General features: G+C 45.5%; 1 protein-coding gene across 1 annotated transcript in view; it reads right to left on the bottom strand.

The window, feature by feature from the left end:
* Positions 1 to 9,898: 9,898 nt before the first annotated feature.
* The window catches only part of LCP1 (lymphocyte cytosolic protein 1), a 33,087-nt gene continuing 29,046 nt past the window's right edge, over positions 9,899 to 13,939 (bottom strand). Inside the window, exons 15-16 of the mRNA XM_056328569.1 lie at positions 12,815 to 12,939; positions 9,899 to 11,388 (exon numbers count right to left, since the gene is read on the bottom strand). Of these exons, the coding sequence (XP_056184544.1) occupies positions 11,256 to 11,388; positions 12,815 to 12,939 (258 nt within the window). The 3' untranslated portion in view covers positions 9,899 to 11,255. The remainder of the gene's footprint in view (positions 11,389 to 12,814; positions 12,940 to 13,939) is intronic.

Raw genomic sequence — 13,939 nt, 5'->3', positions numbered from 1 at the left:
TTGGGTGGCTGAGGTCAGCAGAGGTGAATCATGCTCCCCAGTGAGTACCCTTGGGGTTAATGTCTCTGTGAAAATACACCAACACTGAAAATCCCCAAACTAGAGTTTAGCACAAACCAGACACCAATGAGAAAGAAAGAGGCTCATGGGAAGCTAAACCACTGATACCTTATCTAGATTTTGTAGCTCCTATTTATCTTTTCTAGATGTTGTTCAAACAAATAGGAAGTTGTGGTGAGGTACAGAGGCTGTTCCCGGCAGCGCTTTCAACAGGGGTTGATTTTTAAACCAGTGGTTCAGACGCTCTTCCCTCACGTAGGCAAAAGGAAGCTGCCGACAGAGGATGAAATGCAGGAGGCAGAACTTGGTCACCCAGGCACACTTTTCATCTGGAGATGTCTGATGCACAGATACAAATTTAAAGAATAATTGGATCTACTGAGATAGGTGTAACAGAGGAGATGGAAAAGCTGATGGAGGGGGGTTGCTGGTAACAAAGGAACAAAAAGGATCATATTTCTCTATGTCTTAAAGTGTTAATTAAGTGGGAAAAGGGAACGCTTCTTGCTATCTACCTGAGAAGGATGTTTTGGACAAATGGTAGGTGTCAGACACTTTTGCATGTTGATTGCTTTTCCTGTGAGTTCTCTGGCTTGTTGCAAAGAGATGGTTCACACGCTGTTTTCTACTTGCTTTTTGGTTTCTGGTATGCACTGGAAATATTTCACACACACACAAAGAAAAAAGGAAAAAAATGAGTGTTTGAGGAAACTAAAGGCACTAGAGGAAATTCTGAGGGAAGGAAAAACCAGAGTCTTGTGGTGGTTAATGCACTGCACAGCTTAAAACACAATAAATGGAAAAGTAAATGTAGGACGGAAGGTCAAAAAATAACCAAAAAGTAAAATGGAAGATGTGACTGACCAGGAGGCAAAAATTTATAACCCCATGCCTCTTGCTTGTCTGAAAGCCTCAGAGATCTTGCGACCCAAGGGAGCACAAAACCCCATTGCCTCTCAGATGTGTGCTGGACATTGCTTATTTGGATCAATGGTCTTTTTGCTTTTTTTCCCTTCCATTAGTATTTAAATAATGCAGATGACATCCTCCTCACTGTCTTTGCTCACTGTTCTTGCATGACTAAATGGCAGCTCCATACCCACTGCAGCCCCTAGCTCCGTCCCAGCACCACCACCCCACCACCAGCAGCCAAATTGTTTGAATCTGGGTGCCTAGAATGAGGTTCCTTGTCAGTAAGCACCTCCATAAAGAGGGCTGATTTTTGAAAGCATGGAGGTTCCCATTTGAAAGATATTTGTGCTGTGACACACACCACACACGAAGACAAGTTCTGTGGCAGTTCAGTGTCTGATTTCCTTTCCTAACATGATATATTTATACTGTGTTGCTGTGGTTTGCTATAATGAGCAACCAGCTATACACTGATTACCTCGATGCCCTGTGAGCTGCTGAGGAGCACTCTAGCTGTGTTCAGGCAGAATATCAGTAAAAAAGCCTGCTGACATAATAGAAAGGGATGGGTATGTATTTAGACCCCATCCTTAAGCATTAACTTCCCTGCTTCCACCCAGCTGCTAGGGGTTATCATTTGTCCTTTGGCTTATGTTGACATTCCCCCTATCTGCTCCTCTTACCTGCTTAGGAAGAGAGAATCATCTCCTCCAGTGTTAGCCCTTCCCCGTGCAGACCACTGTACCTGAGCGAGCCGCCTCGTGTCACTTGCGTAGGCGCTGCAGAGAGGTGAGCACTTTTGGGGAGCAATTAATCCATGACCTCCTGTAGACATCTCAGAGGGTAATGAAATGCCTAGTCCTGTTCATGGCCACCAGAACTGGGGGTGACTCGCTTGGAGGTAGGAGGCTGCATTTGTTCCAGTGAATCCCATGCGTTCTGTTTATCTCCCTCCATCAGCTTGGACACTTCAGGTCTGTGTTATGGTTAGAAGCAGTAAGCAGTGTTCCGGGCTACAAAAGTCATAAATTAAGATATACTTGCTCTACCTACAACAGTAAATTGTTTATTAGCCTTCAAGAATTTCTGAAAACCTGGAAAGTATTTCCTAGATAAACTGGAAAGAAAAACGAGGTCTTAAATATTGTGAATGGCAGCTATAAAAACAATTGAGTTATTAAAAATGTTTCATTTTGATAATTTCAGCTGTTGTTTGATTTTTAGTCGATTTCAAGGCTTTTTCATGATTCTATTGAAAATTAGCTTGCATTTCTATGCTCTTTTTTTTAAGACCTGGAGGAAATAGCATTGAATTTAAGTACTGTTGCAAGAGGAGATTTCAGCCATTTGAAAACTTTCTTGAACAAATATATTTTTCTCTCAATGGGAAATTCATCAGAACTGATCCTTTCCAGCAACCCTTTTTGCTTTTGATGAATCAGCATTCCGTGACAAAGAGCTACTTGATCAAAAATTCTGGCTGGTATGGGCTATGCTAAACTGGTGCCTGCAAGTGTTACCGTAGCAGATGTGACCAGAAGCCTTGCAGTAATGGGGGACAGTTTGATCTGTGTTGGTTTCTGTTAAATTTTAGAGTAGCTTTGGGACACGCACGGGCTTTTATTTAAAAAGGGGTGATCAGGTCCTAGTTTTCAGAGCAGATAATTTACAAAGTAGTCTCTTGATTTCTTTGTTGAAAACTACACGTGTGGGAATTAGGACTGGCGGTATATAAAGCCTCCTGGTGCCATTACTATATTGCTTTTAAAACTGTAATCACACTTTAAAGGCAATTCTAAAGAGATATTTCCACTCTTCTGGCTGAAACTGCTGTGTCTCCCCTCCCTCTACAAATTCACATATGGTAACACCAGTGTCCTCTGGACACTGCATAGGTGTTGTACCTCACCCAGGCTCTGGCATATATTTGCGTGGTGGTTTGAGATCTCAGTGCCCAAAAAGGTGGCAATTGAAGGGGCCAGGCACCCATGTCCCAGCTAACTCAGGGTATCTATCATTGCTCAAGCACCCTCTGCATCAGCATAGACTGAGATGCTGGGCTGGCCATTGTGCTGGGCTCCTGTAGCTGCTCTTGCTGGTGAAGGAGATCCAGACCACAGAAATTTGTCAGATAAAACAAGTCAAAGGAAGAACTGCTTGAACTCCTGCAGCCAGATGGTCTCAAGCAGCTGCAGCAGCAACACCAAGTAATCCCCCGTGACTCCCATCCACGGCACCCTTGTTTTTCAGCAAGTGTTACGAGATTTCCTCTAAGCTCAACCAGGAGTTAAGTGTGGCTATGCTCTTTGATCCTGGGGCTTGCACAGTGTCCAGCAGCAAGATTTTAAATAACAAGCCTCATCCTGCATCAGGATTCTCAGATCTGCATATGCCAGAGCCCACGCTAGGCTGGTACTGTCTGTAACAGCAAACCTGTTAATGAGCACACAGAAAGGGCAGGAGGAGGGGAGGTCAGCTGTTAGCAGCCCCATCCCTCAGATCCTTTTCCCTGTTTGAGATTAGCATATTCTGCTATTGTCTTGATCCTCCAGAATCCTCTTGTTTCCAGTTATTCAGCAACGAGTCCCTCCAAGGATGGGTAATCACACCAATGGATCCATGCGACTGAAGCAGAACACAAAAGTCACGTGAGCCTGTGCTGTCCTCCTTGGTTCCTTAAATTCAGATCCGAATGCAAAATTAATCTCCTGAAAAATATTTACAGGCTCTTGCCCTTTTATGTGTGTGTTATCACTACTGATGAGGCCAAAGGTAGCCAGATAGCATCCTTCCTACATGAGACAAAAGATGACTAAAATCTAACTAAACTCTGATCCCTGATGCTTGCGTTGCGATACAGCTGAGTGCCATTGCTCATGAACCACACAAGGATGCAATTAGTTTAACAGCTCTTTATTATGAATGCGGCAGAGCAGAATTAGAACTCAATTTACAAGTCTCCCTTTCAAACCCATTCAGCCGTTAAGGCCGCATCATCTTTCAGTTTTCCAAGGCATATAATTGATAAATGATTTCTCCCTGCACACCTCAGCTCCTCATCTTTATTCATGAACCAATTAATCTCCGTAGGACACTGTGATCATTTACATACATGGCCAATGTCACCAACCTCTGTCATTTCATTCTGGAAACAATTTTGCAGCCTGTGAAACCACCAGGAGGGGAAAATCTGAACTATGTCTAAATTTCTTTGGTTCTGTCATTTCTCCCTCATGTCATTCCCAAGTATAAAAATCAGATGCTACCTGTGCTAGAAAATGGGTTAACCTGGGAGGAAACAGACCTCTCATCCCCGGGTGAGTGCTGTACAAGCAGTATGTTTCAGTCGTGGCAGACAGGTGTGAGCAGAGCTGAAAATACATGTTCACTTCATGATTTTGAGTACTCAGTTATGCCAACCTACTTTATTCATTTTTTATTCTACTCTCCTTGCTGTTCAGCTTTCCAGGGTCAGCAGAGAGAAATATGCTGTAGTGTACGTGCTGTTTTGAGGAGGTGAGGATGTGTCTGTACTGGTTAAAAACTTTCCTCATGAGCTCTGTTTCCTGAAGGTTTATTATCGACTCCCACCCAAACAACATGTTGTCCAAGTGAGTCATGTTTTCTTATTGCCAGTAGATATGATTTTTGTGCCAGTATCTTAACAAAGAGCACTCGCAAAGCAAGTTCAACTCTGTTAAACAAAGAATATCAAAGGGGGGCACAGGAGCACTCCAGGCACAGCTACTGAGCACTTGAGAAAGGTGCTCCGAGTACCACCTACAGAGAGCATACTTCAGCTAAGGTGCAAGGGAGTGGATGCACACCAGTCCCCCTCCCTGTTTACATAGGTTTGTATGTACATATCAGGAATGCAGTTAGCCCTGGAGCAGTGATGAGTTCTGCCTGTCTCTGGGTGTGTCAGCAGTATCTGCTGCTCTTCTCTGCACTGCTTGTACTTGCTCATATTGCTTGCATGGCATCTGGCAGAGGTTGGAAGAGTGGGCCCTTTCTTTGGGCTTTTGGAGGATGCCAGGACCTGTTTGAGGCTGCTGGTGAAGAGAAGCTCCATGGAGCAAAGCTCCTGCCCTCTTTCATTCAACTCTCTTGGCTGGTGTGGTCCCAGCCTGAGAGGCGCATCTCAGTCAGCCCATGCTGACCATCAGTCTGCACAAGCGGATTCACTTAGTTGTATGGCTGCTGCTGCCCAGGACCATGTGACTGCTCTGGCAGCTGAGAGCATCTGTGCTGAAAGCTTCTGCAGTCTGCATCTAAGCACCATGCTCTGACAGTCCTGTGATTCCTGTTTGGGTATCATTTCCAAACCTTTAGGAGATCACTGCAAGATACAGGGTCTGTCACAGAGAACACTGTCATGGTGCTGGGTATCCCTCTGCCCAGAGCCTGTATGAGAAGTGCGGAGTAAAATGACCTTAGGAGAATTTGTTCCTTTACTAAGCTAAAAGCTTCTGAGTGCTCGCTAATGGATGCCAGTAGGTCAGCAGAGGCTGAACCTGTATTAGTAGGTTGCTCCCACATGTTGCAAAGCTTGGCAAGCCAAGGAGGTTTCTGATAGTACAGGTCCCAGTAGCACTGTTCACAGCCTCTAAGGTGAGTAGAACCTATGTTCCAAGAAGTTGGCTCCAACAGCGAATTTGAGAAGTTTCCAGAGACATTTGACCGTTCTGCAGGGTCTGATCAGCACATGGGCAGCATTGCCCCATGTTGGTCTGAGGATTGTGACTGAAGCGTTACGGGGCACTGCGGCCACATTTCCCTAACGTGAAATGTAATTTGAGAGGGCAGCAAGCAGTGGAGGCAGGGCTGGTGGTGAGGGCCTGCATCCCTCCTGAGAGATCTCGATTACTTTTCACGGATAGAATGATATCATTATTTAGGTTGGAAAAGACTGTTAAGATCATCAAGTCCAGCCGTTAACCCAGGACTGCCAAAACCCAGGACTGATGTGGCTGACTGAGCCTTTCACTGCCATGTTACTTAACCACAGGACTGTTTTACTAGCACACAAGCAGGTGCAGGTCTTGAGGAGTAAGGCATGGAGAGGTTGATGCACCTAAGGTTTATCCGCCACCTCTCAGACATGCAGGGTGTTCTGCTCCAGGGCTGCAAAATCGAGGGAGGACATGTTACTCAGGGGCTGGTCAGAAGCCATCTGCTCACATCAGTGACAAACTGACATGTGCTCTGAGGTGTCTGGTTTTCTTGACTGCAGTGAAGAGCCAGGACATATTTGTAGGCTGCCAGATGTGCCTGGCAGTGGGACATGGCTTTTCTGCCTGTGTGAATCAAAGCAGCATCGTGCATGTCAGTCACCTGCTAGGAGATATCCCAAGTGGATGTGTGGGTTCCCCTGCATGCTTTGTGTGTTTACAGATATTCATTGCTGTATTCCTTTAGATCCTTAACAGAAGCACTAAATGACTGCCTGCCCTGAGGGAGTTCAGTGCTTTTCTGCATGGTTGGTTATGTAGCTTTCTGCTCTGTTCATAATTTCAGACACACCACCACCTGTGAGCACATGCCTGTGTGATTCTGGCCCTTCTCGGCTTTGGATAATTTATCATGGATCTGTAATAGCAATAGTAGCTTGCACACTAGGAGCAGATTAGGTTTTCTGTAAGACACTGTTGCCTTTAAAAAGTGATCAGGACACAAAAAGTAAATAAAGTGCAATGATAAACAATGCTCTAAAAATATCACCATTTTACTAAATGATAATGAAGACTCGAAGCTGTGTGTTACTTTCAGAGCAGCAAAGGAACTGCTGGGGGAACAACAGTTTTCCTGGTAGCAAAAGAGAATCGGCAATGAGAACAGACATAAAAAATAGGAACAAAATGAGAACATAGCCAGTGTTGTCGGTCCTAATTCAGACTTTGCCCACACTAAGCTATAAAAAGTGCACAGATATCACCTTACCGGTACACAGAGCTCCTCTATTTCCTGCCTTGCTTATGAACAGCTTCTTAGGTTTGTGGATAAAATTTAACTTTGACGTTGCTCACCACACAGCAGACAATGAGGCTCAGGCATTCAGTGGTGCTACTCTCTGCTGCTCACCTTGTCTGCTTGCCTGAAAACTACTGGACTTAAAGCAGCTGAGCAGCCTGGAGCAAAATACTCCCAAAGTCTTGACAAGTCCATTCTCCAGATGGTGGAGGAGATGACAGAAGTGACAGAAGATGGACAGCTGTAGTGTCACAGTAGCAACTCAACACATGGGTTTGCAAGATCAGAGGCACCATTTCTCCATCAAACTGAAAGCAGTGGTAGCCGAGTACTTGCTGTAGGACCAGTGCTGCTCATGTGCTTTTTGCAGCCATCTGCCAGAGACAGGGTTCTGTTTTCCAAGTGGGAGCCAGACCGAAGCTGCTGCACTGTTAGGCAGCAATGGACAGCAAGACCTGAAGTTTGTGATCAGGCTCACAGCAGAATTAAGCTGCACTTGGAAGGAGGAGTAATGTCAGGTTGGGGTTTCAATTCAATTCCATCTCTGCAGGAAGCAGAAACATTACTTTTTCTGTACAGGAGCACAGCAACCAGCCATACTGCTTGCTGTCTCCTTTCTAAGGCCAGAATAGATGACTTCTAGCCAGGATAGATGATTTACAAGAAGGTGTAAAATCCTCATCATGCACCTAATTATGCTTTACTACACTATGGGGAGATATTTCCTTCTGAGTCCATCTGGTGATCAGACTGTACCCTGAAGCATGTGGGTTGATTGCCCTCATGGTTTTTTTCTGCTAGATATTCTAACTGCTGATGCTTTATTTTTATTCATATGAACATCTAAGCCTTTTTTAAGCATTGAAAATTATGATTAATTGTGCAATGAAAATCAATAATGGAAGTGCTTACAAAGCCAGCTTGATTTGGGAGTGAATCCCAAAGGCAGCTGCTTTCTCTAAGAGTGGTGGAAAAAGTTGGAGAAAAGCGATAGCAAAAAATTCCAGATCCTGGTTTTGTGTGGTGTTTGTCATGGCTTTAACTCATTTAGCATCTGCTGGGAGCTTTATTACAGGCTCCTGTTACTAGTTCATGAAAGCAAACTCTCAAATCCATCAAATAAACAAGAATACCTGATTGAACAGAGGTGCATTGAAAAGTGAAAATGTTTATACTCCTGTACCAGTATGCAGCTATTCCCACACCTTTGGGTCCCTGACAGATTTATTTTTCAAGGGAGATTATAGAGATAAGGATGAAGATCTGGTAGGGCTTTTACTATAGTACCCCTGCCAACAGCAGTTATTCCCTTTACAACACTGGCAGCTGCTAGCGTTTTGCCTGGGGTTAAATATCCCAGATTTTCTCCTTTTCCCAGAGGAGAGCGTTTCCGGAGCTCATGCCTGCCAGTCTGTGGGACTCCAAACGGGGTGACTGCCACCTGGTGGCGAGATGTCGCCGCTGCGCTAGGCCGGGCCGGCGCCAGGGCTCACCGCTGGCCACAGCTGCACGGTGGGGCTCAGTGTCCCAAGAGCCAGCCGGGGGGCAGGAGAACAGCAACGGGGAGGGCTGTATGGCAAGGTGCCTGGCTCCAGTGCTGGGATGCTGAGGAGGAGGAAAAGCAACCCCCTTGACAAAACATGCTTTGAATAGCAGCGTACATCACCTGTCGTCCCCCTCCGAGCCTAAGTTAGAGGCAGGTTTTGATCCCCAGGGCCCCTGGAGTCTTACATCTTGCCTATGGGAAACCCATGATGTGTGGAAACCTCTTCTCCCTGCCTCTCTCAGCAGGCTTCTCTAAAAATCCTACCCCTGTGCAAAAAAACTGAGCCGCTAAGGGCTGCTTAATGGGAAATACCTGACAATCTTCTTCTCTCTGGGGATAGCAAATGCCTACATTTATTTCGGACCAAGGGAAGAGCCCCCTTTCTCACCCTGGTGCTGCTGCGGTCTCCCATCTATCATCTACTTCATCCCTCATGTCCACCCCTGAGTCTGGGATGAGGACATCTCTCCAGGCAGGTTTACCTTGCCCTCTCAGATCTACACTGTCCATCCAGCCAAAAACGGCCCCTGCGTACATGTGCATGCCACACACGCAAAATACACGGTCATTCCACCCGAGGGAAATGCTGTGTTCACAGTTTCTGCCTGCAGTTTCCCCTCTCTGGCTTACCTCCGTAGGGGGGTGGACTAGATGACCTAGGGGGTGGACTAGGTGATCTCCAGAGGTCCCTTCCAACCCTGACCATTCTGTGATTCTGTGACTCTCGAGTCAAACAACGTAAGGGAACAGCAGCTGCCTTTTCAGAGCCACCCCTCACGTAAGGCAACAGCGGGTCCTACACCTGAAAAGAGGAGTAAGCAGTGTAGGGGCGATGATCTGGTAACTCCCCCTTGCTGGGCAATAAGCTGGGGTGACATCTCCATCGTTTAACACTCGAGATATTCTCCTTCTCTGCCAGCACTGGGAAATGCTGTGACCAAACCGAATGGGTCCTAGGATGCTGTACCTTTCCCACCCTGTATTAACTGTCTAGGTTCACGAGAGGAACAGGGCAGCCAGATCCGATCAGGAACAGGATCTGACCATTAGTACCAAAACAAAGTAGCGTGTTTGCATTGCAGAATGCTTAAAGAAGCAAAGTCTATGGGTATATGAGCACAGGAAGAGGGTAACTGATACTGAGCTGAATTGGAAAAATCATATTGGGTCAGGCTGTGGGTCCAGCCCACACAGTGTCCCATCTTTGGCAGTGTCTCAGTGGCGTTTTCAGAAATGGCCTAGGAAACAATTCTTCCTGCCTTCTGCAGTCTGTGAGTTCAATAACAATATGGAAGACACATCCTTAGCGGGGCCACAGTTGGTTGTTTTTTTTCAAATCTATCCCTATTTCAGCTAGATGATACTCACTTCCCCATCAGCACATGCATTATTAAAAGCAAAGACTACACATTTGGCTTTATAGAACTTTTTATTTGGAGACACTTCTCACGAATATTGGTTCTTTATTAAGGCAATTCTGAAAGGATTGAAGGGGAGGGAAGGGGAGAGGGAGGGAACTGAGACTGTCAATGGGATTGCATTAAGGCAAAATTCCCTCCTTCTGTATTTCACCACAGTAAAATCCACGTGAAGGCCAGAACAGTAAATGACTCATTCCAAGGAAGAGATTCAGTGCAAATATATCCCACTGACTATCCGTAGATGGGGCTAGGCCCTCGACTGAGGCAAACCCACAGTCCCTTGTTAGCTGCAAAGCTATGCTGAATTAGCTCTGTTGAGGATCCCTTCCCAGTGGGTTCAGGGAAGCATTTTAGTTTGTTTCGTATGCAAGCACAGGTTTAAATGCTTTCCTGCATCAGGGCCACAGCCCTTTGAGTGCCAGTCTGTGAAGTTAACAGAGTTTAATTTTTGTTCACTGCATAAATACGTCATTCTGGGTCCCTTTGGTTCACTTCCTATTGTATTGCTGCTAACTGAGTACATCCCCTTAGTTTCTTTAATATGGTTTTCATTTCTATCACGCTTTGCAATCTGCTTAAGTTTTAAATGTGTTATGACATAAAAATGAATTATCCTCTGGAAAGCATTCCTTGCAAAGGTTCCAGAGTTTGGGTGTTCTTGGAGGACCAGGTTATGGTGTGTTTTTTCCAGTGAGTAGTAATGTGCTCTGTGAGTAATGCCAGGGGTGGCAGAGGCATAACTTGCAGGGAACAATACTGCTCAGTTCACATACCAGCAACACATTGCAGACCCCAAACGCTTCTCTCTTTCCACAAGATTTCCTAAGAGGATCCTACCATTCCAAAAATATAGTCACTAATACTTGCGTTGGCTTGGAGAAACTCCTTTTGTTATCCCAGGTGCAAACTGAAGGAAAGTATGGCAGAAACGCTACCAAAAGCATGAAGACATTTTTCAGGCAGAAGTAGTATATAACCTTTCACAGTCCTAAAAGCTGTCTGTGCTTCCCAAGACAAAGATCTCCAGGTGACCCCGGACAGAAAACTCTGGTATCCATTAATAAAAGGATATGTATAATCTTTGCTATTGAAAACTTATTCAGGAATATGAAATGGTTATATCTAGCAAAGTGGAAAATAAGGCAAAGAAATCAAGCACATATTACTGTTCAAAACAAGACATTTCTTGGATACACATGGAGACTTTTGTATGAACTGGAACCACGTGTGACATTCATGCCTTAAAAGCATGAGCACCCTGCATATTTCCTTGATACAGAGAGGAGCATCCAGTTTGAGGGAATCAAAAGGGTGAATACCAGGCATCAGTACAAGTCTTTTATGCTTTAAACTTTCTTCATGCCTTTTCCCATAAGGCAAGCAAACACTGTCATGACCATTTTGGGCTTTACTTCAACCAGGTCTTCTGGAAGGGCATAGACTCTTGCTCCAATTTTTCGTGCCATAGAGATGGCATACCTGCATTGCATGAGTGAAAAAAAAATAAAAACAAACAAACAAACAAACAAACAAAGAAGTTAATGCAGTAGCATTAATTTTCCCTCTACTAGAGTAGGTTGGGAACTTTCTTACTGACTCATCAAAATCAAATTTCTATAGAAGTGTATGAGACAGGTTCTCAGAGAACATTTCTAGTAAAAGGTAACAGTGTATTCCCTGATGGTTAGAGCACTGATTACTGCAACACAGGAGACTGCAGGTCAAACTGGTATAAAACATTTAGTCTCCCATCCCCTGAAAGATTATCCTCACAACCAGCCATTCTGGTCTTGCTCCCCCTCCATCTCTGTGACTGTCTTTGCACACAAACAAATTCACAAGGGTTGAAAGCGGAAGGCTGATGTTGGTGGACATCAGTGTTGTTGGAAATCAACATTCAGGGGCTTCTCTTCAGCTTGAGTCATACTCAAAACATGCAAGCTAACCTTCCCATCTCCCTGCTCAGAGTGCACTGTTGCATGGCTACTACTGACTGTTCTCCAGGGGGTATGTCTCTTCAATTTTTAATGAAAAAGCTAGAAAATCTCAGGTTATTCCCACTGCAGAGCACATACATTCTGAAATTCTGTGCAAAATGCAGAAATATGGGGGGGGGGGGGGGGGCGGGGGGAGCAGAAAGAGACAGGGAAAGAGGGAAACATCAGTAGAGAGATGAAGAAATTAAGTATGAAGAAAAGTACACATAGGACTGCAAGGAAAGAAAGAGAACAGATGGTAGGAAATGGAAGGGGAAAAGAACAGTGGAAAAAGTCTATGGAAAAATTATGGCAGTTCTGCTTGCCTTACCGTCACCCTTTTCCCTTTTGTAGTTGCCACATAGCAAAGGAGAAGCTAAACTGATAATCAGACTGAGAGGTGATCTGTATAACTCTGAAAGAGAGATGCCCCCAGGATTGCCTCTCTGCTAGGAAATGGTTTCCACCCAGGAAAAAAAAATCAATATCCACATCCATAAAAACAGTTTTTCAGGCATGAATCCTGTCCTCCCCCTTCTCTCTTAAATATGCCCTTGTCCCACCTGTATGTGACTAAAAGAGGTACCATGACCTCTAATCACTGGTTTCCATGGCTCACTATTGTTGGCATTGTTCCCTGATCTCTGAATGAGTTTTAAATTTAATAAGAGAAAATAAGAGCTTGTGAAGCCAAGTGATTTTGATCCCTTCAAAGGGATTATAAAGCAGGAATTATAACATTACACACTTCATTTCCATTGATAGTGGGTTTTACTGCCTAACTCCTAGTCTTCGTGCTTTTAGCTCTGGAGGTATTTCTCTAGTTGAGGTTGTGCCAGATGAGAGTGATAGCAGAGCAGTTCTCAAAGACAGACCCAGGCAAGCCTTAGCAGGTAGCTTGTCTTGCATGCCACTTAGCATGAACGTACTTAGCATTGTTTAGTTTCTCCTCATCATTCAGGTCCTCTGTCTTCAAGAGGTCATATTTGATTGACCCTGGTTGAATGGCATCAATGAGATCCAGTACTGGCATGCTGGTGCTGATTTTGCTATCCTGCATAGATGTAAAATAAATTAGATACAAGAACACGATGACAATGGACAGCTCAGTCAAATACCATTCAGGTCTTCATGAAGGGCTGCTTAGCATAATTTTTCATCAAAGGCAGACTAAGAAACCTTTCAAGGATTTCCCCCCCCCCCCAATGGATGAGATATCATGGAATCGTAGAATCATTTAGGTTGGAAAAGACCTTTAAGATCAGCATATCCAACCATTAACCCAGCACTACCAAGTCCACCACTAAACCATGTCCCTAAGCACCACATCTACATGTCTTTTAAATACCTCCAAGGATGAACACTTCCCTGTTCCAATGCTTGACAACCCTTTGGTGAAGATATTTTTCCTAATATCCAGTCTAAACCTCCCCTGGCACAACATGAGGCCGTTTCCTCTTGCCCTGTCACTTGTTACCTGGGAGAACAGACCGACCCCCACCTGCCTACACCCTCCTGTCAGGCAGCTGTAGAGAGCGATAAGGTCTCCCTGAGCCTCCTCCTCTCCAGGCCGAACAGCCCCAGTTCCCTCAGCCGCTCCTCACCACACTTGTGCTCCAGACCCTTCACCAGCTCCGCTGCCCGTCTCTGGACACGCTCCAGCACCTCAGTGTCTGTCTTGCAGTGAGGGGCCCAACACTGACACAGGATTCAAGGTGCGGCCTCACCAGTGCTGAGTGCAGGGGGACGGTCACTGCCCTGGTCCTGCTGGCCACACTATTCCTGATACAAGCCAGGATGCTACTGGCCCTCCTGGCCACCTGGGCACACTGCTGGCTCCTGTCCAGCCGGCTCTTGACCAGCACCCCAGGGCCTTCTCCACCGGGCAGCTTCCCAGCCGCTCTGCCCCCAGCCTGTAGCGCTGCCTGGGGTTGCTGTGACCCCATGCAGGACCCGGCACTTCTCCTTGTGGAACCTCATACAATGGAATCAGCCCATCGGTCCAACCTGTCCAGATCCCTCTGCAGAGCCTTCCTGCCCCTGAGCAGATCAAC

This window comes from Falco biarmicus, chromosome 2 (genome assembly GCF_023638135.1).
Source record: "Falco biarmicus isolate bFalBia1 chromosome 2, bFalBia1.pri, whole genome shotgun sequence".
Lineage (NCBI taxonomy): Eukaryota > Metazoa > Chordata > Aves > Falconiformes > Falconidae > Falco > Falco biarmicus.
This window is presented reverse-complemented; position numbering and strand designations above follow the sequence as displayed.